The sequence below is a fragment of the Chelonoidis abingdonii genome, chromosome 26 (genome assembly GCF_003597395.2).
Source record: "Chelonoidis abingdonii isolate Lonesome George chromosome 26, CheloAbing_2.0, whole genome shotgun sequence".
Lineage (NCBI taxonomy): Eukaryota > Metazoa > Chordata > Testudines > Testudinidae > Chelonoidis > Chelonoidis abingdonii.
This window is the reverse complement of record NC_133794.1, coordinates 12758409-12785552: the sequence shown is the minus strand read 5'-3', so window position 1 is coordinate 12785552 and position 27144 is coordinate 12758409. Positions and strand designations below refer to the sequence as shown.

The following is a 27144-nucleotide window of genomic DNA, read 5'->3' as shown; positions in this document are numbered from 1 at the left end:
GTCCTCACTCCCTTGCCTCTGTTCTCATGGGTGGCCCCCCCACTCAGAGTTGGCAAGGCCTCTCTTTACTGATCCCGCCAGGTGCAACGCCTCTGTCTGTCATGCAGAGGGCTGCAAAGCTAACAAGCCAGGTGTGAGCCTGTGGAAGGGTATGAAAGTGTCCTTGGGATGCCCGGCTGTCATCGGGGCTGCTGTAATACAATGAGCTTGGCAATTGTATCCTTCTCCCTGCAGCTCCACCCACTAAAATCTCCACTGTAGGGCACTCCTGAGAGCGACACTGCAGGTAGAGTCCCACAGGCTGGTTGGTTCGCTTGCTGCTGAAGCTAGGCGAGTAATCCAGGAGCAGGTGTTTCCATCCTTGCTGGGGATGCTGGTCTGGAGTGATCTGGATGCTGCTCTGTAGCTTGGAGCGCTGCCCTGCGATTTCTGTTTCCAAGCTGCCATGGCTACAGGGAGCATTGTCCCTATGATTATCGGGTGGGTTTTACCCTGGCTGGAGGAGGGTGAGGAGAAAGTCCCTCGTTGGCTGGGGGCAAATCTCAGGCTGCCACGTGACGATCTCTCTGCATGGCTGCGTTGTCATGGAGCTTCCGGGTCTTGGTCCCACAAGCCCAGCCTGTGGACCTGCTTCTTGCTGGTGCAGGCAAGGTCCAGCACTAGGCCTTGTTCAGCGCCTTTTCCTACCTGCAAGGGTACAAAGCTGACGATCAAAGGGGGGGATGGGCCCAAAGGGACGTGGGCCGAAACAAGAGCCCACCTTTTTGGCCTTGCCGGACATCTGTGCAGGCTCCTCAAGATGTTCTCTGCCCGTGCTGTCCAGCATTGACCCCTCAACGTGGGTCATTGCCCCAGGCTGTGAGAGCCTGTTGAGTGGACTCTTCTGGCTCCATTTTTGGCTCCACTGTCTGGAACACGTCTTCTCTTCCGTCCCTGCCTTTGGGGAGCAGGGATCTCTGTGCTTCGGCTGCTCCCTAGAGCTAGTGGGGGCAGCACCCGGCATCACAGGCGAACCCAGCAGCGAGGCTGGCGGTAGCTGCCTTGTTGGCGTAGCTATAGGGCCTAGCACTTATCCTGCTGTGTTCGGTAGGGTGAGAAAGGAAACTGCTGGATCCTGCATTGGGAGTCTGAATCTCACGCTTTCTTTGTCGCTGTGTCTGGATACTCACTGCTCTTCTAATGGAGATAGAGCCTGTGGCTGCTGCATTACCCCCGATGCTTCCGGGGCACCCTGAGTCCCGCATGTTCGAACAGCTCCGACGCATGCTGTCCCACGGCAGTGGGAGAGCTGTGGTTAAAGCAGTGGACTGGGAGTCAGGACTCCTGGGTCCTGTTCCTGCCTCTGATCCACTCTCTGATCACGGGCAAGACTCTGCCCTGACTGTCCCTATTTCCTGCCCTGTAAAATTAGGGCCGATAATATCTGCCGACATCACAGCGGGGCTTATGAGGCCGGCTTAGTCTGGGGGATTGGAGTGACTGGTGCTGTGATGAAACACAAATGTGTGTCTGGAGCCTATTCTTGTTCGTGAGGGCTCTCCCCAATGCCAAGCATACCACCACCACCACCTCCTCCCTGGTCTGGCCAGGGTGGAAGGCATCAGTTGGAGCACAAGCACTCATTGCTTGTTAGTTACTAGGGGAAATATCCCTCCGGAAGATACCCCGTGCTTCTCTTTTGCCCTTGTACTTTCATCTCCTCCTGGGGATCCCAAAGCCCCCTGGTAGAGGAAGACAAAGGCAATCCTTCATTCACAGATGGCAAAACTGAGGCACTGTGGCGGAGGGGGAGACGGATGTGACTTGCCGTCAGTGGGGTTGGAAGCTAGACCCTTGTGCTAATCGCTAGCCGCTGCTGCCTCCTCTTCCCAGCTGGAGCTCTCGGAGCATTTCTACCCTCTCACCAGAGCCTTTTTCAAAAACAAACTTGGGACCCAAACCTTCTCCAGCTGTTAAAGGATTGCAGCTGTGAACGCAGGCCCCACGTCGCAGCACACGTGATGGCCGCTCGCGTGTGCCGGATGGAGCCGGGCCGGACCATTTGTTCAAGGCGCCGCGGCGGGGAAGAATCTGCCGTTTCTTGGGCAGCATCCTTTTCCGTCTCAACCTTTATTAACTGCCCCCTCCCACTCCCACCCCAATTCTCCCCCTGACATTTCATTGCAGACAACATCTGTGAAGTTAAATTTTGAGGCAGGGCCAAGAGAGACATTCCAAGGCCCTTGCTGACCTTTAGACGGAGCGAGTGTTTCTTGTCGGCTCCCTGGAACGGCTGCGTGGGGTTTTGCCATCGCTCCTGCCTGCCTGGGCAAGTCTCTTTGGTTCTCACCCCCCCCCGCCGCTCTCCCTCTGCTTCCCTCTTGCCATGTGTAAATACCGGCCAGCTCAGCCGGACTACCACAAACCTTCAAACAATGCACGGTGCTAATTGGCGCGGGAGGGTTGGCAGGGTGTGGCGTGAACACCGAATTAGGAGCTTTATAAATAGGCTCTTGCATTCTTTCACGGTACAGCTGGCTCCTGTGTGGGGCGGCACCCCGTCTTTAGTCCCTTGGTCTGCATCAGCCTCAGCAGAAGTCATTGTTACCCTCTTGGGCAGAGGGATTCCCACACACGTGCTGAACTCTTCCATCTCCAAAGCAGCAGGGTACGGTGGCTGGGGTTACTGGGATTCCTTGGTTCTTCTAGCTCTGCCACTGATGCAGCACATGACTGTAGCCATGTCACATCGCCTCCTTGTGCCTCAGTTTCCCCTCCTTAAAACTTCCTAATCCTAGTGTGAAGGCTTAATGTCTGTAAAGAGATCCTCAAATCAACAGCACCTTATGAGTGCAGTGTTATTTTTAAATAGGCTCATTTCCTGGTCCATTGATATAGAGATCTTCCGTTTCCCGAAAGAGGCAGACTGCTTGGAGAAGGGCATTGGACACCTAAGATGGGAGATCGTAAGAAGCTCTGTCCCAGGCAAACACACATCAGTTTTGTCCCTTCATTTCTAAGTCACTTGTCCCCCAAACGCAGTCTCAGATGCGAGGAGTCTCGAATGCAAACATCAGATGAGCTTTCTGGGGACTCCCTGTGCTGTTGCCTGCTGGGGAGTGGGGCTCGCCTGACAAGTTGGTATTGGGTTCTTATGGGGAGTGGATCTGTGGGTGGCTCTGCCCCACAGCATGTGGGGGTGGAGTGAGCCTGCGTGGCTTTAAGCAGCATGGTGTGAGATTCCCTGCACTGACAGTGGAATCTCAGTAAAGGCTCTTAGCTTGGGTCCATCCAACTTTCTCGCCCAGAGGTCCTGCACTTCCTCCCCTTTCATGGCTAGCAGCATGAGCGTGTATTATCAATGAGACAGCTGGGCAGGAGTGGGAATTTCTGTCTCTCTTCCAACACTTTGCTTAGTACTTACTGTTTTAACTGGATGTCGCTGGGATCCAGATATAGGCCTAGTCCCTCTTGGAATCTTGCTACGTTCTTGGCCTCAATGACATCCAGTGGCAATGAGTTCCACAGTCTAACTGTGTGTTGTGGGGGTGGAGCATAGCCCCTTCGTTTCCAACTTCTCCCTTTTCCTCCACGTGCCTGATTCAGAATTCTGGCTGCTGTCTAATTACTTTCACTACTGACTGAGGCCACAGGATGGCTAGCCGCTGCCCTCTCCTTACATGCAGGAAGACCAAGCCATCTGGAATGAGAATACCTACCTCTTATACTGTGCTTTTCATCAGTAGATTTCAATGTGTCATTATCGCCATTTTCCTGATGGGGAAACTGAGACACAACGGTGACATGACCTGCCCCAGGACAGTGGCAGAGCTGGGAATAGCACCAGAATAGCTGGTGCTCTGTCCACAAGGCCACACTGCCTTCCTCTAGTGGGTGAGCTCTAGCACCTCTGTGTTGCCAGAGAGATGAACTCGGTGAGCCATCTCTGTGGCACATCTAGGGATTTTTAGCTTCCTAGCGAAAGAAACAACTGGATCGTGAGAATTTCCCTGCACCCAGGGGCTGAGGCAACAATGGGTAATAGGCGGCAGCAGTTCATGGAGGACACGTTGTGCCAGACAAACTTGATGGCTTTTTATTTTCATTGACTGGCATTGGAGGAGGCAGGGAGCATGCTGGAGGGACGCCAGCAAAGCATTTGAGATGGTCTCATGCTCCTGTCCTGGGTGGCTAGCTTCAGTGCTTGCAAATCCAATTACCCTCCTGGGCTGGAGCAGACCCATATGGCGCTGGGATGAGGCTGGGGTGCCATACGGCTGTTGGCATTCAGCCTTTTTATATAACAGGGAAGAGTTTTGCAAAATTAACTGCCCGCCTGACATCTGGGGGTAGCAGACGCCAGCGCAGTTAAGGCAAGGGGAGCTTGGAAGGTTGTGGATCTGGACAGGAAATAGCCATGGATCTGCGATGTTGCCAGCTGCTGTGATTTTTCTCATAGCTTTCTCGCTGTTCGGTGTCTCTTTACTCCTTAAAGCACCATCTCCTGGAGTCATGTGACAGCCCTTGTGGCTGTGGAGAAAAGCTAGAAAACGTGATCCCCAAATGTTCAGAAACTGGAAAACAAATGAAAAGAATCACAAATTATTATTTTTTTTAAACCTCGTGATTGGCTTAAAAATAATCTCATGACTTTTGGAGCCTGACTCTGAATTTTTGGATGCTTGGGGCTGGCGATGCTGGATCTGAACCTTTTTTTCTTGTAGCGCTTACTGCTGCGAGTGCATGTTGCCTTCATGGAGCTAGCTGGCTGTAACAAATACTATCCCAAGTAGTGAGTGTCTGCAGGCTCCAGCCCCTCAAGGAAAAACCCAGTCTGGCTATTTGGTGGGCAGGAGTTCCAAGGGAGATGCTGGGGGTGACAGTGGGCAGTGAATTGGTTGAGTGTTTGCGGTGCAGTAGGGGCCTGTGTTAATTTGGCTGCACCTGTGTTACATCACAGAGAGGCGTTAGGTGTCCATCCAGCATGCCTAGAACCAGCCCAGGCTCCCAGATGCATGTACAGGCACTTCTGACTATGGCTGAGGTGGGATGCAGAGCAGTGCTGCTGATCAGTGGGTGGGAATGAGTAACCGTCCCCAAGCAGCAGAAGGGCAAGAGGTGGCGTTCGGGGTGATCTGAGTGTCTCTGGCTAGGAGTATGTGTAGTCAGCACCCCTTCCTAGCACTATTTCCAGTAAGCAAGTCCCCTCTGTCTTTTTTTCGGTCAACTAAACAGATTGAATTCACTGTCGGGCATTTTTTTATAGCTCTTTTCTCACTTTTGTGGCTCCTTCAATTTTTAACCTCCCTTTTAAAAAGGTGGACCCCAGAACTGTGCCCAGTGTTCTATGCTGGTCTCAGCTGTGCTTCGTTAGAATCCAAAGGCGAGGCTGCGCATTCTACGCTGCACCTTGACGCTACAATGGAGAGTACGGCCAAGATTTTCAACAGGAAGATTAAGTGGCCTGTAGGGGAAGGACGGCCTAGTGGTTAAGATGCTAGCCTGGGGTTTGAGAGACCCAGGTTCAGTCCCCACTGACTGTGACCTTGGGCAACTCATTTAGGGGGACACTGATTTTTTCAGGGCGAGTTAGGCACCCAGCTGCCATTTGAGCCTTTGATGACAAAATTCCTTCTTAACCTCTCTGTGACTCGGTTTCCCCATGTGTAATGGGGTTAATAACAGGGTTGGGCAGATAAATACACTAAGGATTGTGAGGGGCTCAGACACTGTGGGGGCGGGGCCCAGATTTAAGTACTTACGGGCCTGATATTTCAGCTCTTTATAAAGGAGGGTTGGTGTCATTGTCATGTAAAAATGGGGAACTGAGGCACAGAGCAGGGTAGGGGGTGAGGGCTTGCCCCATGCCACCCAGCAAGGCAATAGCAGAGCTGATGTCTTTGAAAGTGACTAGTGATTTTTTTTTGCATGTCCGAACCGCCGATCAAATGGCCTGGTTTCCAGAATGTGGGTGCTCGGGACTTTCTGTGAATTAGGCCCCTCTAAGAAGGTGCCACACTGGGGTGGAGGCCTCTGAATCACAATCACTTGATAGTCTGGGACATGATTCTCAAATTCCCTGTGCTCTGCCCACTGCACCATGCAGCGATTTTAATCATCTCCAACTGACGCCAACACTCTGATTCTAACCACTAGGAAAGAGCAATTGGTGAAAACCATCTCCGCCCTTGGGTCAGCCTAGAAGGGGAGATTGCGGACTGTTCCTTTCCATCTTGCCACCCTTGGTGCTGAATAACTTTGCCCGTGCTAAATTCCCCCCCTCCTCTAATCCCTTGAATCTCTAGCCAGGGCTTTTCTGGTTTAGCTCCAGACTGTCAGGAAATGATGATGCACATAATTCACATTCCTCTCTCGGACAATCTTATTACTGCCGGCCCTTGATGAAAGGCCTGGTTTGGGTTTGGGCGCTCTGGTTGGCTGGGATGGGGAGGTGGAGGGCAGGTTTACCATGTGTCTGTCTGTTCCGAAAAGCTTGTTGTCTTGGAATTTTCGTAGTCTGCACCACAATCGCCCCGGGCCGTCTCCCGGCACATGCTCCCCGTCCTGGGGAATTGCACGGCCTCTTTCTTTTTCCAAGCCCTGCTGCCTGCTAGGAAGCATCAGTTGAAGGGAAGCTGACAAGGGTGGCACAGATGTCACCTTGAGAAGCTCTGATGGGATTATGGGCTGATTTTTTTTTCCCAAGCTTCCCCCTTGCCTCGCTTCCTGCACATGGCAAAGGATTCTTAGGCTTGTCCATACAGGGACCCCCCTGGAACCTTCATCCATCAAGTCAAGACTCCGTTCAGCAATATGAGAAAGGCAAGGTGGGCGTGTGTGCCCCCTCCTGACACCAGTTACCCCCCCCAGTTTGAGAACTCGTGCCTAAGGGACCGGCCAGCACAGGCCTGCCTTTCCAGAAGGGCGCTACACGCTCAATGGGCTGCCTGAGCCACTCTCCGGCTCTGTGCCTTGTTCCCCAGACGGAAGCCTTCTTAGACTCGTCCTCGATCCTTGCGGTGCGTTTTTCCTGGCACAGGGGCTGCCCACGGCACCACCACAGAGCCAGCTCCCGAGAGCGGCTCAGCGCTGCTCCCCCCGTCAAAACAGATAGGCACTGTGCATGCCCATCACGGCTTAGGATCTGCTCTATTGTGCTCTGCAATGCGAGGCTTCCAGATTACAGCTTCTTTAGACCTGAAGCGTCTGTGTGTGATCATCTACTTGAGCCCTTGCTGCGACCGAGCTATTGAGGGTCCCGTTGCTCGCTCTCTGAGTTGTTTGCGTCTGAACCCCATGGAAGACAGGGGGCCAACCCTTATGGATGGGGCTGTCGTCATCTCTTAGCACAGAGAGCGTTCCGGCTCGCTGCGGGCGAGGCAAACGTATGGGTGTATGGCCATGGAACGGGGCACCAGGGAGGGTGCTGGGGGTTGCACTGAGCTGGAACGCAGTGGCGGGGTGGGGGAGGGATTGTGTAGGGCTAGGAGGCGTCCCTGTTGATGTTGGACAACACAGGGCGGGGCTGGATGGCGTAGGCTGGCAGCCGCTACTTGGAGAGTCTGTTATTCAGATGATGCCTTACTAGTTTGAAAGCAGCTAATTAAAAGGGAATTAAGGTGTTTTGTGGGCAGCACTGCTGGGTGAATCAATGCCACTGCTGTGAGCGCTGCCATGGTGCTGGGTAAACAATGCCTCCCTCGTGTCTCCGGGAGGCACGTGCATGCCAGCGCCTTTGCTGGGGCAAGTCGCAGCTGAGGAGTGGGAGCTGCCGGTGGGAAGCTTCCCATCTGGGAAGGTCACTAGGGCCAGGGGGACCCCCGCTGGTGGGTGCCAAGCCTGCCCCTAGAAAGGGGGCACCCAAGCAGGCTCTGGAATGCCAGCACTGGGGTCTGAAGACATCTTCCCATAGGTTCAGGGCATCAACAAGCCTGGTATCTCCCACGGTCAGGATCCTACAACCTGTGGGCTCCGTGGCTGTTCAGCTGGGTGCTGCCAGCTTGTGGGACAGGTTGTGCTGTGAGTATCCTTGGAGCCTATTTCCTTCCCCAGATTTTAGAGAATGGGGTAGGGAGAAGGAGCCACCAAAGGGTCTCAGCCTGTGCCCCCAACCTGGGAAACTCCTGGAAATGTCGCCCCCCAAATGCAGCTTCGATTAGGTCCAGAGAAGCTTCCAGGGGATGGGAATTGAAAACCACATGAGGAAATCCTCCCGCACTGGCTGGGGGGTGGGGGGGAGTCTGCCCTTCCCCCACCAAAAGGGGGGTCTGCCATTGACTTCAGGGGAGCCAAGGTTTCCCCCCAAATGTCTTGAGGCTTCCCGCCTCGAGGGCTTTGGAGTTGCTCTGCAAGATGCCAGCTGTCCTGCATGAAGTGTGGAGCCATAAGACTGGAGTGGTTGCTGAGGTCATGCCCGGTTTTGTGGGAGCCCCATCACACCATCCTGGCCAGAAATGGATCAGGTTCCATCTTCCGACTCTGTAGGGCGCTTGCCCCCACCCTTCCGAATGAGGTTGCAAACTTCCTCCTCTTCTCCAGCCTCAGCCGCTCCCTGGCCAGTTTATTCCCATTTGTTCTTGTGCCAGCATTGTCCTTTGGCTCCTAAAGCTCTTCCCCCTTCCCGGTGTAATTTACCGAGAGCAATTGGATCCCCCTCAGCCTTCGTCTGGCTGAGCAAGCCAAGCCCCTCCTGTCTCCTCTGGGGAGATCTCAGCCTAGTGGCTCTTCTCCACATGTGCCGTGCTCTGGGCCGGAGCACATTCTCTGGTTGTGTATTGCCACAGAGCTAGCAGAGGGAGGATTGTGCAGTGGTGAGGGCTGTAGCCTGGGTCTTGGGACACCTAGCTTCAGTTCCTGGCTTTGCCACATGCTTCCTGTGTGACTGTGGGCAAGTCATTTCGTGTCTCTGTGCCCCAGTTCGGGGCTCTTGGGGGTAACTGCCCTGCCTCGCAGCAGGCATAGGAGGATAAATACATTGGCAGGTGTGATATGCCCAGATGTTGAGGTGATGGGTGCCATGTTCGTACTTACAGTGGATTGATAAGAGCATGGAATAAACATCCCTGGCTCTGAGCAAGGTTCTGGCTCTGCACAGCTGGGGGGCCCCACAAATCCCTGGGCATTCTGCACCCCCACTCCCTCATGGTGTTTTAGAGCAGTTGCTGTGCTAATGAAACTTCATGTGATGGTGAGCAGCCTGTAGAACTAGCTCCTGGTCTGGTGCTGTCATAGGCCCCGGCCCTATCTGGACACCACATGCCTGCGTAGTGTGAGGCCACGTGCGTTATCTGCTGTCCTAATCAACGGAGCTGACATGCTCTTTGTACGATCCTACGTAACTATCCTCCTCTTCTCAGCTTGCTTGCTTCCAGCAGGGGAACATCTCCAGTCTCTTTCCAGTGTTGTTCCTTGTCCAGGAGTGACCTGAGCTGACTTTGTCTTTCAGAGCCTCGTGCTGATTTTATTTTGGTGCTTAGATGGATGAGCAGTTCTCAGAATCCCGTGGCAATGCAGCAACTGAGTGGAAAAATGTAAACCACTGACCCCTTTCCATGGCTTGGCGGGAGCCAGCAAATATTGGTTCAACATGCAGCCGGGCTCCGAGACGCGGGGTGGGGTCGGGGAGCTAAAATGGACAAGATGGTTTGGGCCTGGTGCAGACTAATCTGTCAGCTCCAGCTGTCAGCCAGTCGGGGTGTTGTTTTCTTCATCGCCAGGCCTTTGACGTCGTGGATCGGCTCTTGAGACTCTTCCTAAGAGATGAGCCCAGGCAGTCCCGCGGAGCAAAGGAGGGTGTGAGGTTGTCTCGTTTATGATCCCTGAAGGGATATTTTTTCCACGCAGCTGCGTTAGGTGGGACAAGGGCCCGGCTTGCTAGAGGCAGGAAACAAAAGCTGATGTCTGTGAAGCAACAATTGGAATGTCGGGCGCTGTCCAAGGAAAACCTCGTGACACAGGGCTTGCTTCATGAATCTGCAAAGCTCCCGGCCTTGTAAACATTCCCTTCTCCTCCCGAAAATCCCAGATTTTGCAATTCCGTTTGGATCCCCAGAGCAACTGGGACAGAAAATGCAGCTTTCTTATCTCTCTTCCCTGCCCCTCCACCCCACTGCCCTCCCAAAGTTAGCCAGATCAGTTTAACTCAATCTGTACCACTGGGACGTGATCTAGTTTTTCTCTCCGACAGAAGCTGTTTCTTATGGCTCCCCTTTCCTCCCCAACCCCAGGACTTTTCGGGGATGGCTGTCTTCCTTGGGGAGCTGACTATGGGGCATTCTGGGTGATGTGATGGGAGATAGGGGGTAGCCTAAGATGGCTGTCGTTGCTGGGTTGTCCCTGGCTTGTCTGAACGGGCTGAGTGGTCTCATTCTGCTTCCTAGAAGGTGCCTCTCTGTATCTCAATGGGGGCAAGGCCTGACATGTTCTTTTATGTGACCCTTGGCCAAGCGAGCAGGTTGGCCGGCTTTTGTCACTGTCTTTCCCTCTTCTGCTGAAACTTACCAGCCTTCAGTTCTGAAATCTGTCCAGGCCTCCCTCCCTGCCCAATGTTGGGGGCATAAGCCCCTCCCACTGGGCAGAGCTAGAGCGCTATATAACTAAGCCAGACTGAGTGACTCCACCCAAAGGGCTGTAGAGACACAGCCGGTCACCTTCCATACAGGTTGTTCCATAAGCCATTCACTTCACCTGGTGCTAGTCCCTCCGCTTTAAACTGGGCTGAAGGGCCAAGTGACATTCTCCTTTGCTCCCCGCCGGGCTATGAAACGCTCCCAGTCTGGGGACAGATGGAACCTGCAGCCCAGGCTCCCCTCTGGATCACTTGTGCAATGCAGACAGCAGCAGGGACTGCCCTGTGCCCGGTGCAGGGCACCTTTCCGGGGCAGACAATCGGTCATTCTGCAGGTCATGGGTTCACTCCGTACGAATTATGAACAGGTGCCTGGGGGGTGGGCACTCACTCCGTCCTTCCTGTATTGCTAAGAGAGGGGAGGGTGTCCTGGCTAGCTGGGAGGGGGATCCTGGGTGAGGAGCTGGGAATGTCTTGGCATGGGAAGCGTGAGAACCGCTGCCATGGAAGTCCCTGCCTTGTGGGTCTCTGGTGCCGCGTCTGCTCTCAGGGGCTGACTCCGTTCTCCTGTTCTCTGCAGCTCCTGGAGTATGTGGGCAAGGGAAAGAGCATCATCGATGTTGGGCTGGCCCAGGCAAGGCACCCCCTGAGCACCAGGAGCCACTACTTTGAGGTGGAGATCGTAGACCCTGGGGAGAAGTGCTATATTGCGCTAGGCCTGGCCCGGAAGGTAAAGCCACTGGATGGGTCGCACACATTGGTCCCATTTGTGTGTCTGTCTGCGAGCCTGCTGATAGCAAGAGTGGTTTGAGCTGGGGCTTGGGAGACCCAGCTGCAATTCCTGGCCTAGCCCCCAACATCCAGCATGACCTTGAGCAAGTCACTTAATCTGACCCGTGTCTCAGTTTCCCACCTGTCCAATAGGGATAATGCTCCCGTACCTCCCAGGATGGGTGGGAGGATAAAATCTGCAAGTGAGTGTTTTGGGGCTCAGATACAAGGGCGATTAAGGGCAGATCAAGTCCTAGGTAATGTCTCTGGTCACCTAGACCTTCCTAGGGGTGTTAGCACTCATTCCCGTGCTTAGGGAGAGTGATGAGCAGACCTGCTCGCCTGGGTTCCTCTCCCATCTCGTTTACAGACTCTTCATATGCCGCTTTGCTTTGCCATGCCTCAGTTTCAGTAGGAAGGAACTCCCACTTAGCTGTGTGGGACGGTTAATGTCTGTGACGTGCAGGCTCTCTGGCTGGAGTTACAGAGCCTGGGGATGGGCAGCTGTGGGCAGGAGGGCCAGAGATGGGAGTGGGGTGGGGTGGGAGGGTTAATTGGTGCTGTTGGCTGTCAGCACTTGGTTTAGAGCTTTCTCATGTGCCCAGATGTCCAGTCCAGCATGGTAGAACCACATCTCTGCAAAGGGTCTGTAAAGCCAGACATGGGACAGTGCTTTGTCTTCAACCTGTGGCTGCAGCTTCAGCTAATGAGCAAAGATGCTTGGATCCCAGTTGTGGGGGCTTCCATCCCTTCTCATCACCCTCCATCCCCTGCCATCTCCAGCTTCTCCCACTGCCGATGCTGGGTACCCAAGGCCGGAGGCTGTGATGGCATAACCCCCCCCCCCCCCCCAAGGCAGCAGCATTGAGAAGTTGGGTAATTGAGGAGCATGGATCCAAGCGTGGATGGTTTCCTACCCTCAGCGAGAAACAAGCAGATGGTTGCAGATAAGGTGCCCAGGTCCCTCCCAGCTCTGTCATTGTGAATAACGCCAGCTCTTCCCAGCAGCACATCTCAGAGTGCTTTACAAAGGAAGTCAGTATCTTTATCCCCATTGTATGCATGGGGAAACTGAGGCACCGAGCAGGGGATTGACTTGTCTGGGGTCACCAGCAGGCCAGAACCTAGAATAGAACCTAGGTGCTTCCTAGATCTTTTATGGTGGTTCTGAGGAGATCTCCCATCCATGGGATGACCCAGCCTAACCCTCTTTAGCTTCCAAGAGGTGCTCCAATCGCTACACAAGCTGCATGTTGTTGTTGTTATACCTGTTTTATTAAAAGCCCCTTCCCAGGCACCCACCACCCTTGGCAGATGCATGATCTAACCAGGACCATTTCTCTTTGCGAGGTCTCACTTGATTGTGGCATGAGTTGCCCCTCTAGGCTGCACTGCCTCTCCCTTGAGAATGCAAACCACCCCCTGCCCTCTTCCTGTCAAACGCAGCCATCTGTTTCTGTGTTTGTCCCGACACGTGATCTGGATTCAAGCTCGCATGTTCGCCTCCCGGGCGATGCAGCACATTCTTGGCCCCTGCTGCGGCTAGCATTCCTCATGGCACGGCAGGCTTGCCAGGTCTGTGCCATGTAAGAGACGGCCCTGGGGTGTCTGTTCCCACGCTGCCAGGTTCCCTTCTCCTGCTAGGTCAGCTCCTGTCTACAGGGGGTCTGCTTGTTCCCCAGCTGTGCCTTGTCTGATGACAACCTACTGCCCTAATCTGGGACAGTGAGTGATTGGAAACTCCTCTGCGGGCACTACATGAAAGAGGGGGTGGGCTCTAATTTCAGTTCCTGGTGGGGAAGTGTCTGCAGCGTAAGGCCACCATCACAGCAGGCAGCTCTGCTGGCATTCTCCTCAGAGACCATGTAAAACTTGGTCTGCATTTAGGTTTTGCTGTGTTAACTGTGCTGGCTTTTCCCACCAGCTTATTCTGGTTTGGAGAAGTGAAATAAGTGATACTGGCATAAGCAGTTTTATACTGGGATAACTCTCTACACTAGGGCTTTCGCCAGCATAACCTTGTTGGAAAAAACTCACCCTGACAGCGATAGCTCTGCTGCTCAGACCTCTAAGAGCAGACCCGGCCTAATGAATGAGACCAACACAGCCCCTCCTAGGCACTTTCTTCTTTAAGAGAAGAGGTGTTTTGTGCTCCCAGGTCTGCCACTGGCCTGCAAGGTACTTCCCCTCCCCCCTCCATGCCTCAGTTTCTCCATCTGTAATGTGGGGACATTGGAAAGCGCTATGGGATAGGAGCTAAAGGTGGAAATGGATGCTTGGGTCCAGCGGTCTCCTGGGGACAGGCCAGGTTGAGTGTGATAAGCCACGCTGGATCACAGGATTGTCAGCTGGAAACCCTAAATTCCATCTACCCGTTGTACTGGTTTGGTCCCTGTCACCATAGTAGCTGAGCATGTCACGCCCCACACGCCGCTGTGTGGCAGGGCGGTTCTCTTAGCCCCACTGTACAGGTGGGGAACAAGCACAGAGAGACTCAGTCTGTCTAAACTGTTCCCTAAACCCAGACCTGTGGGACCAGGGCTTGTGGAGTTGGGATTTCTTGAGTGTCCACGCTAGGTTTGCAGCTGCTGGACCCAGGTCTCAGCCGTGCTAACGTATGTGCGCTGACCTGACTCGGGGCTGCGGTTTGGCAGGCATCCACGCTGCTAAAAGACGGGGCTTGGTCCCGAGTCTCTGTAGGACTCTGGCTCTGACCCACCTGCCTAGCAGGGTCCTAGGAGCCAGATTCAGAGGGCTTGGTGCCCTGAGTCAGAGCGATTTGTGTGTGGACGGAAGGAGGGGCTTCAGAGCCCAGGTTCAGTGTGCAGTGTAGACATGCCCTGGGAGCGGCCACTCAACTCAGTTCCAGGTTTGCCTCGTAACCACTGGACCATCCTTCCTGTCCAATTGCCGCGTAATATTGCCAGGACTGGCAGCACCACAGCCCCTCTGAGGGATGCAGGAGGCCCATCCCTGTCCTGGGTCCCCAGCCCTGTTGCGTTCCCGCTGCGGCGCTGGCCAACCCACGCTCTGCACGGGGCTGGGCTGTGGTGGAGCAAGTTGCTGCGTGGGTTCTGGGAGCATCTTTCAAACAGGCGCCAGAAAGCGCTGGGGAGCAGGTAGCTCTGAGTCACCCCTGACTCATGCCAGTGCTGGGTGGCCTGCTGTTAGCCTTCGGGCAGGCTTCCCTCAGCCTGGGATTGGTCTCGGTGCAGTGCATCCGCATTCACTGCGCAGCAGCCGTCTAATCTCAAGGGATTTACCTGCCAGTGAGTCATGCACCCGAGGCAGGCCATGCCACGGCCTCCCAATTAACTCTCGCATGGGCCAAGTGCTCCAGTTGCACAGGGGCTGGTTCCCCTCCCCTTCCTGAAGCCAAGCAAGTCACAGCAGCTGCTGTCAGGCCCCTCCAGCCTCGATCGGGGATGGCGGGAAGGGGATGCTGTGGCGCCAGGGATGTGACTGGAGGGTGGGGAGGATGCATCTGCTGCGCTTTTACAGCTGGATTTTCCATCTCAGCCCAAGGCCAAAGGCAACCTCCCATTTTATAGGGAAATATTTTAGCAATTCCCGCCACAGAGACTCTAGGTGATAACCGGTGAAGTCATGAGACCCACCCTCCCTCCTCTCTCTGCCCTAGGACTACCCGAAAAACCGCCATCCCGGATGGAGCAGAGGATCTGTGGCCTACCATGCAGGTGAGTGAGATAAGACTGGAATGGGGAGAAATCAAAATCTCTGGCCAGACCCCAAAGAAAGTTGTCCCTCTGAGTTTAACAGTGCACTTCCCGAATGCAGCAGCATCACCCACGGGCAGCCACTGGCAGTCAGCCCAGGGCACACCACTCGCGGGACAGGGGAAGTGTCACACTCCCAACACTGGACACCATGTTTTTAGTAGGGGGGGGGTTAGGTGCATAAATGTCATAGGGCTTTGTATGCTGAATGTTTGCCGGAACTTTTGAAAATGTCTTCAGTGGCAAAGGGTCCGGGTTTCGTTCTGGCCTGGGGAGCAGCCTCTCAGCCATGGGGTCTCGATCATGAGTGCAGAAGTCCAAGGAGTTGGCAGCCCACCAGAACAGCTGGTTCTCTGCTGTCTCAGAACATCAAGGCTGTGTGTTTCCAAGCTATCTGAGGGGCTTGGAGGCCTGATGCTCTTTAATTTCAAAGAGGTAGTCGGTATCTCAATGTCTTAGCCAGGTCAGAAAACTGTAGCCTGGATTGATTTCCGGCGAGGCCCGGTGTTGGGTCACAGGTTTATCAGCTGGGAAAGCTGGTTAATGCTCAGATCATAGGTAGCTCCTGTTACTTACAACCCTGCTGGCTCCTGCTGCCATATCTGCCCATCTCCGGCTTGTGTTGGATGATGGTGGTTCTCTTAGCTGGATCGGGTCAGACCCACTTCACTGGAGCAGTTCATCTGGCTGTTGCCTTCCAATTGTCTTACGTCAAAGCTGTCCTGGCCCCTTTCTGCTGCTGGACTCTCCTCTGGGTCCCTGATGCTGGTTTCTGCCTGCTTTGAATTTAGCCCAATTAGTCTGCACCCCAGGAAGAACAGCGAGCCATTCTTAATTTGCTAAGTACCCAAGCATGCAGCCACCCTCTGTGGCTTGTCTGTAGCCGAGGTTGAACCGGGGACTCTTGGTCTAAAATTGTGAGCCTCTCCTGCCTGAGCTAACAGACCGTAGAGTCTCCTCTGCTTCTGTGTGATCCAACCAGCCAGCGGGGTTACAATAACATCCCTGCTACTGACTCTGCTCACAGAGCCCATGAAGGGCGGTTCTCACCCAGCCTCTGTATGGAATCTGGGCTCAAGCACCGAGGGCTTGAGCCCAGATTCTCCCTCCCAGGGCTCAGATAAGCAGTTGAGCTGAGGCCGGCTCTTGGGTTGCTCGCTCTGAAAGCCCAGGGGACTAGCGGGTGCCCGGCACCTCGCAGCATCAGGCTCTTAGGCAGAGCAATCAGCCACGGATCTGGAGGTCGGACTCCCTGGAGCCTCCAGCCTCCTTTCCTTAGAGGGTGGATGAGGTTCTTGGGCCTGTGATGTCCAGGACGTTAGAATAAATGATCATGATAGTCCCGTCTGACCTGAAAATTGACGAGTACAGCGAGATCTGGGGTTTCCCTCTTGGCGCTGTGTCTGCTCCACTAGTCCAGAAGGAGCTGGCAGTCTGGCTAGCTGAAGACAGGGGTTCTGTAGTACTGGCTTCCGGCTGATCCCCATCAGCTGAGAATTAGCTCCGAGCATGTTGAGCCAGCTGTCCCACTATGGCTGCTCCCGCCCAGCCCTCTCCACCAGCTGGGAGCTGAACAGCTGCTGAGTGCAGGGGCTGTCTTGGGGGCTTGTTTCTGTGACCTGCTGCCTCTGCGGCTGTAGAGATTTTGGAGATGCTCGCTGCAAAGACCAGCTCCTGTTCTGATCATTCAGACTTGTTACCCGACACACAGGGCTTAAAGCGTCTGTGCTGTACCTCTCCCTAGGGGCCCCAGGCCTGATCCCTGGCGATAAAGCAGCACAGCTGCTCCGAAGTCAGTCGTGCTACACGAGCCAGGCATCAGGCCAGGTGAGTGTAACCACACTGCCAAGTCTCCAAAGAGCCGCTTGGCCAATCAGAGCCACAGCACTTGGAGCCAGGGGGCTGCTCGGCTTTGGAGCTCAAACTGTGCCACCTGCATCTGCTGCTGCCAAGGCTCAGCCATGCTTTCGGGAAGGGCATTGAAAAGATCTGCGTGCAGCAGAGCTCAAAGCGTTTTACAGAGGAGGGCAGTAGCCTTATCCCTGTATGATAGATGGGGAAACAGGCACGGGGCAGGGAAGTAGATTTCCCAAGGTCATCCAGCAGCAGAGCTGGGAATAGAGCCCCGCTCTCTTAAGAGTCCCAGTCTAGGACCCTACATGCTAGACCACAAGCTGCTGAGGGCAGGATTTTTACATCCAACAGTGCCTGGGTGTTGTCCACATCTCTGCTTGAGCCACCCAGTTATGGACTCCCAACGCCTGGTTCAGGAGCTCCATTGCCACCGTCTAGTGGTGATAGGGGTTTGTCTGCAGGTGCCTTGAGGGCAGCTTGCCCTCTGGCTTTCCCTGGCCGAGGTCAGCCCTTCAGTCTTGGCTCCTCACGGCAGAGCTGTTGATGCAGTCTCAACCCTCGATAGACGATGGAGGCCTGGTCACCGTAATCCTACCAGATCCTCTGGCTCCAAGACAGCAGGGCTGGTAGGCCTGGGGTCCTTCCCTGGCGATTGAAGCTATGGGGAGCTGTCTCCCCTCCCCGCCCCCCCCGTTCCGCGTTTCCTTCCTCCCTTCCCTCCGTGAGCAGTCTGACCTCCTGGGACGCACTGCCTTTCTGCCTGATGAAGGATTTTATTTTCACTGTCTGACTTGTGTCTCTGAAGGAAAAGCTGTAAACGCTTTTGGTTCCTGGCGGTTTCTTTCCAGTGCTCGGCGCCAGGGGAACATTTCAAATTCCCATCCAAGTATTCGATCTGCTGCCTCCCACTTCCCTTCGCTGGCCACTTCACCTTCCTCCTCCTCCTCCTCTTCCTGGAAAAAATCTCCTCCCACCTTTTTTTCCCTTCGTGTTACCCAGCCTCACGGTGCCAGCTGCTGCACTGAGCTGCCATAACCTCTGGCAGACACGGGCGCTCCATGGAACCACAACAAACCGCTCGATCAGCCCTGCATCGGGGGAATGTCCGGGGAATAGAGCCCAGGCTGGGAGGTAGCAATGCACACGGGCGAGACGATCTCTGATCAGCTCGTGCTGTGGGCGAGTGGAAGAGATCCCACACGGGAGGAGAGTGTGAAGAAGCGAGGGGCAGTAACCCGGCCCTAAACTCCCTTGTACTCTCCTGTTCATTACGTGGCTGGCGAGTCAGGGGGAATCTCTGAGTGTCCGGCTCTGGCTCTCCTCATCCTCCTATCTCGGACACTCCCCTCCCCGTCTCTGCCAGGCCTGTGGCTGGAGTGAGCTGAAGGCATCCGTGAGGAGAGCGGGAGGCCTCAGGGGAGCCCAGCCGCCCTTGGCTCGCTCACAAGCAGAGATCTTTGGCCTGCAGTGCCCGGCTCGCTCTCTTGGGCCAGTGGGTCTTTGCGGAGGCCTTAGGCCTTTCTTTGCCCATCGTCCCTCTTCCCCCAGGTGGGCTGGCTAGCTGAGGGCAGCTGAACACTGCTGCCCATGGTGGGCATTGCAGCCAGGTGCCCAGATGCCCCAGTGCCAGGCCAGCTCTCAAACAGTCGAGCATAGCGTGCAGGGCGTTGCATGGGGGTGACCCACTTGCATCCAGGTGCATCCCAGCTCCCTTTGGCCACGTCGTCCTTTCCCCGGCTGCCCGAGCACGGCCTCTGTCACCCCCAGTTTGGATCTGGCCGTGTTGCTGGAGCTCAGCTGCCTGGCCGGCAGCCCCAGCACAGTCTGAGTTGGGTTTGGCGAGGCTCGTGGCTGGGTGCCTGGGTCTTTATAGCTGACTGAGGTTGCAGCATGGTCTAGGGTGCTGGGAATCAGCAGACCTGGGTTCTAGTCCTGTCTCTGCCTCGACCGCTTGGTGAACCTGGAGAAGCCTCTTCTGCTGGCCGTGCCTCAGTTTCCCCTCCCACTCTTTGTCTGTTTAGTCTGGAAGCTCTTTGGGGCCAAGGAGCTGGCCTTGCTCTCACTTGGGGCTAATAGAAAAACTAACCATCAAGGAGCCTGTCTCCTTCCAAGCTAGGGCTTTTGAGAGTGAGTGGAGCACAGAGTCTGGCCGGGGCTGAGTGTGCCTATCTCCTGCCCCCCTGGTTGTCCAGTAGAGCCACTGGCCTTCATCTCTCTGGGGTTAGATGGAGGGCCCCATCGTGGTGGGTGAGGGTTGAGCTCTCGGCTTCCCTCGACCAGACCCGGGCACGGGCATGGGTAGAATACACCAGCTGAGGTCACTCTGGCCCCAGCTCAGCAAGGGGTGTGGGGTAGAGCCCCCCAGCGTGGGAGCCCTGTGATGCTGGTGGGGAGAGGGGGCAAGGGAGAAAGGATTCCAGCCTAGATCTGACAGGCCAGAGGAGAGGAGGGTGGGGGTGTGGTGGGATGTATGGCAATGGGTGGGGGGTACAGATGGAGGGGGGCACTGAGAAGCGGGTGCAGGTGGAAAGAGCCAGGAGTACAGAGCTGGGCAGCTACCAAGCTGGCTGCAGAGGGCAAGGGGTGGAGATCTACTGGTGCCCTTCCCTCTGCATGGGGGCACCCCCCGGCCCCCTCGCCGCACCCTGCTGGTGCCCTGAGATGGCTGGGAGGTTGGAAAATCTCAGGTGACTTGGTGCAGGGGGTGGGGTTCTTGTGGGATCCCTCGGAGGGGCTGGGTTAAGCCTTCCCTTGCCCGCTCCCCCCCCCCCCCGAGTACTATTCACCGGCAAGCCCTGCTCCCCCTGGTTATCCCGCTTGGCCCTGGTGCCCGCCCCCGCCTGTGGCAGGAGCCAGGGGATCCCCTACAAGGCGCGCTCGCTCTCCGCTGGCGACACACAGGAATGTTTACTCAGTATTATTCCCAGCTTGGGTTGCCCTGGCAACGGGGAGAAATATTTACCGCCCCTTCGCTGGGTGCATCTCCCTTGTTTGCCGAAACAGCCCCCCCCTTCCCCCGGGCCTCCACCCTCTGCCTGGCCCACGTGCCTCGTGGCTCCTCGGCCCACGTCCACGAACCAGCTGCACAGCCGCCCCCACCTTCCCCGGCTCCTTTCACGTGGGCTCCCACGCTTGGCTTCTCTATTACACAAGAGCCCGTTCAGCGTGTGGCCCCAGCCTGGAGCTCACCCCGGTGCATCAGCTTTCTTGCAGCACCCCTGGGTGTGTGCCATGGCAAGCTGAGTGCTGGGGTCTCTCGGGGCAAAGAGGAGGGCCTGGTGCTGCTGGGTGTGTGGTCAGCCACCTGTGTCCGGTCAATGGCTCAGGGAGCAGCTGATTGAACAGCTAGCAGTGGGGGCTGAGGAGATAGGTGGGTTGGGACTGGCAGGGGAGCTGAGATAGGGCAGGGTGAGGCCTGGGTCGCTGGCACGGTGCCCTTAGAGCAATCTCTCTTCCCAGCCTGCCAGTGCAACTGTGTGGCCCGGGGGTCTGGTGTCATCTCCCACTGGCGGAGGTAGCGTTCTGATCCACCTACCCCACGGGCAGAGACCACGCCAGTCGGTGCAGGCCAGTGGTGCCAGCAGGCTGGAACTCTCCCCTGAAGAGTGGCCACGTGTGTGGGCATCGCTCCCCTTCCCAGGCCACCCTGCTAGGCCCACCATGCTTAATGGCCTCTCCTCTCCCTCTTCGTTCCAGATGACGGGAAGATCTTCCACGGGAGCGGCGTGGGCGACCCTTTCGGGCCCCGGTGCTACAAGGGCGACATTATGGGCTGTGGGATCATGTTCCCCCGGGATTACATCCTCGACAGCGAAGGTGCGTGACCGCACGTGGCCGGGGGAGGTGTGGCTGACCCCTGGGGACCTGAGATCCACTCCTGTAGCGATGAGTGTAGGGCTGAGGGCTGCAGCCAGTCCTCCCCCACTTGCCCCTGCCAGTGAAACAAGACTCGGAAAAGCAGGGAGGATGTGGAGCAAGACAGCGTGGGGTAGTGGCTAGAGGCAGGAAGCTGGGATGGTGTTTCTGACTGTCAGGGGAATGAATCTGGATCGGCGGGGGGGTCCTTAGTGGGGCTTGAACCTGGAGCCGCTGCAACGTGAGACAAAGGGCCCAACCTTGTTGCAAAGACCCCAGCGGGTGCTCCCTGGTGGGGTACAACCCAGCCTCGGGGTGACCAGGCCCCCCCCCCCCAGGTGACAGCGATGACAGCTGTGACACCACAGACCTGAAGCCCAAGCTGCGGGGCGTGCGGAATGTCATGTACCTGCACCAGGAGGTGGAGGAGGAGGAGGAGGAGGAAGAGGAAGAGGACGGGGAGGAGATGGAGCAGGAGCACGAAGGGAAGAAAGTGGTGGTAAGAGCTGGGGGCTGTGCTGTTGGACTGGGGTCGGGGCGCTTTGGGGGGGGAGACTTAGCAAGAGGAGGGCTGGGATGGCTCGAGGGAGGGAGGGGGAGGGGCTGTGGGGACAGGCCGGGGCCTGGTTGGGGGATGTGCTATGGGCTCAGTGGGGGTCGGGAGGGGGAATGCACTGGGGCATGGTGGGGGATATACTGGGAGGATGACTCGGGGGTGATGGTGGGGGGCAAGGGCACAGAGGATGTGTTGGGGGGCGGGGGGAGTTTGGGGTTTGCTGCTTTGGATCCAGGCTGGTAGGAGCTGGAGGCCCCGTCGAGAGTGACGGGGTGACTCTGTCTGGGGTCACTTGTCCCAGGGCCGCCTGGGACCCCGCTGGCGTGACACACATTGGCACAGCTTGCCATGACCAGAGCCGACTGGGCAGTGCCCAGCCCCTCACCCCCCTACCCCGCTGTGACCTTGGCCAGGCCTGGGTAGAGACGGCTGGATTTCGCTGGCCTCAGGCGCCCCCTAGTGGCTGTTGCCAGCAATGTGCCCCTATTCCAGGAACTGCGCCCTAACCCCACTGCAGCGCCAGGCTCTGCGCCCGCTGGCGGGGACTGAGTCCTCCTGGCTGGCAGGCCTGCACCCCCAGCTTGTGCTGAGCTGACACCCGCAGGGTGCGCACAGACTGCGTCCCGTGGGGAGGTTCCCCTCGGGCTTTACGGCTCCTGAGCCCAAAGGGCAGGGGGTGGCTACAGAAGCAGGCCTGGAGCAGCCCAGAGGCTTGTAGAGCCTGGGTTTAACAGAGGCCCAGGCGACAGAGAGTATATGTCCAGCTGCAGTGCATGCTGGGAAGCATCTTTGCAGGCAAAGGGGCGGGCAGATTGGGTTACTCCCAGTGAGGAGCTGCTCTGGCCCTTGCCTGGGCACCTCTCCGCATGGAGCCAGGTGTTGTGGCTGTACTGAGTCTGGCCTGGGCCGGGAGGCTGCATGGGGCCCTGGGCTGGGAGGGAAGGGGCCACGTTGCGGCAGCGAAGAGGTTAACAGCCGGCGGCACTATCCTGTCCCCCCAGGTGTTCTTCACACGCAATGGAAAGATCATCGGCAAGAAGGACGCGGTGGTGCCGGTCGGCGGCTTCTTCCCCACCATCGGCATGCTGAGCAGCGGGGAGAAAGTCAAGGTGGACCTCCACCCGCTCAGCGGCTAGGAGACGGGGGTGGGGGCATATCCCATCTGCCGCCCTCTCTCGGGGTCAGCGCCCTCCCCATGGGGCACCCCAGGGACGTTCTCCATCACTTCAATCTGTTGTGCTTTGAGCCTCTGCCTGCAGGGGGCAGTGCTTTGTCGCCGGCAGCTGAAGTATTATTCCAGCTGGTTCCGAACGTGTCCCTCCCTGCCCTGCTGGGCCCTGGCGCCCGGCAGTCTGCAGGCGGGACACTGGGGGGGCTGGAGAGAGCTCTGGATGGGCCTGGGGCTGCCCCCCAGCGCCAGTCAGAGCACGGAGCAGCCTCCTGTGTGTAGCAACATGCCAAGCCTTGGGCCCAGCCTGTCCATCTCAGTGTGGTGTGTGACATGCGGAGATGGAGATGCTGCCTGAGGCCCAATTCCCACCCCCCTAGGTGGGGCTGGCCCCTTCCCCCCTGCTGGCAAGATTCCTCTTTGCTTTAATTTCCTGTCTGGCTGCTTCTGTCCTGCAGGGATCCCGGTAGCTGGGCATCTGGCCTGGGCTCCGGCTTCCACCTGAGCATGCGTGAGATCTGTGCCCATAGATGGTGTTATGGCACTGTGGCCTCCTGCCTGCCCCAGCTCAGCCTGTCCTGGTGTTGGTGGGGAATCAGGCACCACGCGAATGGGGGCCTGGGCTGCCTCAAAGCCCCTCTCTGCTGTCCTGGGGTGCCCAAGCCCTGCCCCACTTGCTAAAGAACTGGTGCCCTGGGCATCCTCCTCTGCCCGTCGCTGCAGCCAACGATGGCCCTCGTGCCCATACTGGTTGCCTTATGACAGTATCGTGCCATCCCTTCGGGGCTGGGATGGCCTGACCCATGGTGCCAAGTCTCCAGGCCATCAGCCAGCCTCCCAGGGGGCAGGGCACAGGCCTGGGGGGCAGACCATGGTTTTGTCCCTGACCAGTGTCTCGTTCCGCCCTCTGAGGTCAGGGACTGGGGGTGTCAGGCAAACGCGGGCTGCTGTGGGCTCTGGTGTAGCGTCAGGCGGGGGCTTGGCCTCGAGGGGATGGTGCTGCAGCCCAGGACCCCTTCATGGGGGGCCGCAGTTGGCAAACCCTGGCCCTCTACGGTGTGACCTCAACTGCCTCTCACCCGGACCCCTGAGGCTCCTAGACCCCAGCCTGTCTCTGCTCCTAGGGATCACCAGGAGGTCTGTAAAGGGCAGGGCAGATGGGTGGGTTTCTTTGGGGTAACTGGGGCTTCCCCCATGAAACAGCCCCTGAGCAAACTTGCAAACTGTCTCGCTCCCCCAGTCTGGTGTCGGTTGGACTGTGGCCCATCGGCCCATCCCCCCGGCTTGGGCTTGTAGCCAGGCTCCAGGGCGGCCCAGCCCTCGCTGCTCCATCTGCTGTTCCCTGCAGGCCGGTTCAGAGAGTCCACGTGAACCGGGTCCAGGCCACCCCCGCAGTTCCGAGTCTGCCTGTGGCTCCCACTCCCACCCTCCTTAGGGAGGTAGCTCCTTAGCCAGTGGCGGGGGTTCCCCTCGCTGGGCTGGGCTGGAGGGCGTGGTCCTCGTGTGGGGGATCACGGTAGGGAGGCCTATTTCTGCTTCTGGGGACTTCAGCATCTGCCCCAGAGCTCTCACACCCCCACTCCCCCCAAGTGCTGGTGCCTCCCCTGCTGCCAGTGGGGGGGTACGGGGGCAAAGGATGGCAACAGAACCCACCTGAGCGCCTCCCCCTCCCCCCAGTGTCTCAGCCCAGGCTGATGGAGCTGCAGGGAGCGAGGGGGACGCTCTGATGGGCAGAGAGTGAATTCAGGGGGCATGCGAGGGCTCGCTGGTAGAGTTAACGAAGGGGCAGGTTCCTTCGCTCCTCTCCACGGCTCTCTTGGCAGGACATCTGGGGCCCAAGTTGTGCTGGCTGCCAACCTGTGGCCTGATGGCTGCTAGCCAATGAGAGCTGAGCTGCTGGGAGCCCCCCCACCCCCCCTCTTGTCTGGGCTGCCCCAGCCTTGCGCTGCCCAAAGCTCCCTGGGCCTACGGGGTTGTGTCTGTGACGTCCGGGGACCCGGTGCCAGGAGCTCACGCAGTTGAGGTGCCATTGGGGCTTGTGCTGCTGTTTCTTTGCTTAATTGTTACCAGATCTTGTGAATGTAAAAATCACCCCCCACTTTGTGTATCCCTCCACCCAGGTCTGGGCACAGCCCTTAGCTGCTAGTGGGAGGTCGGCCAGCCTGGGGAGGGCTCTGATTGTGGGACTCTCCCCTGCCAGCCTTGCCCGCCTCCAACTGAGAGAAGCAGCCAGGCTGCTGCTGGGAGGGCGTGATCCCCTGGGCTGGGACCCTGCATGGAGCCCATTTCCTCCCCCCAAGATGGGGATCTCACCAGTGCTGCGGCTGCTACTGGCTGAGAAATCCGGACTTTGCACCTACAGGGAATCGAGTGTTTTGACCCAGCCAGGTCGAGATCCCCCAATCCCCACCCCCGGTCTGCGCTCTCCGACCTACACGTCTGTACATACTGAGATCTTTATACACACTCAATAAAGTTGGAGTTTCCATATTTATCTGTATCCGGCTCCTGGCATCTTTTGTCCTAGTTGGTGCTGGTCTCGTGCTGTTGACATCTAATGGGCAGCAGGGACAGTGGCAGGCAGCTGGGCCTTGGGACGGCGGGTTGAGGATCAGGGTGGATCGATTTAAATCAGCAGTTTAAATTCTGATTTAAATCACCAAGTCTCAGTGTAAACCATCAGAATCAGCTTCTCCTTGTGTGCTTTGGTTACTTGCTAAAGGTGCGTTTGCACTGGTTTGTATAACCCTTCAAACAGGTTGAGTTACAGCTAAATGGAGCCTTTGGCGAGCTAGGAGGGGACACTATATGCGTGTGATTTAGCAGATATATAGTTTTTAATATTGTCCGATTATTAAACCACATTCTTAGTGTGTTAGAAAATGGTGAGCAATCTACTGCTTTTTCACTGTGTGTGTCAAGCAAGGCTGAAGACCAAGCCCAAGCCCCACTTTCCAGGGATAAGGTTACATGCCCCCGCCCAGGGCAGAAGCCCTTGGACTTCAGCTTTGGCCCCCTCACCCAGGGTGGCGGGGCTCAGGCTTCGGGCTCCCCTCCTGGGCGTGTGTAGTAGTTTCTGTTGTCAGAAGGGGGGGTTGTGATCCAGTGAAGTTTGAGAACCGCTGCATAGTCTATACAGAGACTAGGAAAGACGTTAGTAAAGTGCAGGTTGGACAGTCAAAAATAAGATCCCATTTAAATCTGACCCACGAAGGCAAGCGACTGACTATGGATAAAATGTGCCCGTGCCCGTGCCCATACCCATCTACAACTGCTGGTGGGGGAACTAGAATGCCTGGCTGCTGCCGGGGTATTGATTTAACAGGCACTGGGAAAATCAGGTGGAACAATGCTAAGAAATGGGACACATTAATACCCGGGTACGGAATATATAGGAATGATGGAGTGGGGCGCGCGGGGGCGGCAGTATGTGGGAAAAGCAGAGTGAAATATGGGGGAAATGTTGACTGAATCAACTGGTATCATAGAACATCTCCGGCTAGACATTCCCTGCTTGAATAATAAGAGTAGAGGAGGAGGAATATCCTCCTGACCAGCAGCCCAGGATGGTGAGGGTGATTCTGAAATGCTCAGAGAGATTAGAAAACCCAGTAATAACGGGATTTCAACTCATACTGACTGGGAACCTCACCTCAGGATGGGAGGCGGGGATCATAGGTGCCAACTCTGTGGGTGCTCCAGAAAAATTAGTGGGTGCTCTGCACCCACTGGCAGCCAAACTCCCCTCATCCCCCGTCCCACCTCACCTCCACTGCATCCCCACTCCTCCACCTACCTCCTAGCACTTGCCGCTGCAAAACAGCTGTTTCGTGGTGTAACAAGCTCTGAGGGGGAGGAACGGGAAGGTGGCCTGCTTAGGGGAGGAGGTGGGGGAGAGGCAGGGCCCGGGCGTGGATTTGGGGAAGGGGTTGGAATGGGGGCAGGGTGGGGCAGGGGTTGAGCACCCACAGGCACCAGCAGAAGTCAGTGCCTATGGCCGGGTTAAAATTTCTAGGCAGGGCTAATGGCTGCTGCATGGAGCAGCTAGTTCTGCAACCCACAAGGGAAGAGGCACTTCTTGATTTTGTCCTCAGTGAGCACAGGGTCTCGCCCAGGAGGCGAGTGTAGCCGAACCACCTGGTAATGGCGACAATAATTCAATTCAACATCCTTGTGGAGGGGGAAATGCTAACAACGCCCATGGTAGCATTTCACTTCCAACCAGGGAACTACCCCAAAGCAAAGAGGCTAGTTAAAAATAATAAATCCTAAGAGAGGAAATATCCTAATGCCACTATAGAAATCCATGGTTCACCCACCCCGTGACTCCGGTGTGCAACTCTGCTCGCCTGGGCTCAAACAAGAGTTATTAGAATTGGAAAAGGTGCAAAGAAGAGCAACAAAAAGGGCTACGGGGCTGGAACAGCTTCTGCAGGCAAAGAGGTTCAAAAGGCTGGGCCGGTTGAGAAGAGCTGAGTGAGGGCAGGGGCTGGGCTATGATAGAAAGCTGTAAAATCAGGCCTGGCGAGGAGACCGTGTCTAAGGAAGTGTTATTTACCCCTCCCCGTAACACAAGAACTAGGGTTCGCTCAAGGAGATTTAACAGGCAGCAGGTTTCACACAAACACAAGGAAATACGTCCTCGCACAACGCAGCG

At 56.6% G+C, this 27144-nt stretch overlaps 1 protein-coding gene across 1 annotated transcript in view; it reads left to right on the top strand.

Annotated features, from left to right (window-relative positions):
* Nucleotides 1-24987, top strand: part of SPRYD3 (SPRY domain containing 3) — a 35694-nt gene extending 10707 nt beyond the window's left edge. Inside the window, exons 7-11 of the mRNA XM_032786801.2 lie at nt 11127-11276; nt 14958-15015; nt 20605-20724; nt 21102-21262; nt 22321-24987. Coding sequence (XP_032642692.1) covers nt 11127-11276; nt 14958-15015; nt 20605-20724; nt 21102-21262; nt 22321-22455 — 624 coding nt within the window. The 3' untranslated portion in view covers nt 22456-24987. The remainder of the gene's footprint in view (nt 1-11126; nt 11277-14957; nt 15016-20604; nt 20725-21101; nt 21263-22320) is intronic.
* The last annotated feature ends 2157 nt before the right edge of the window (nt 24988-27144 follow it).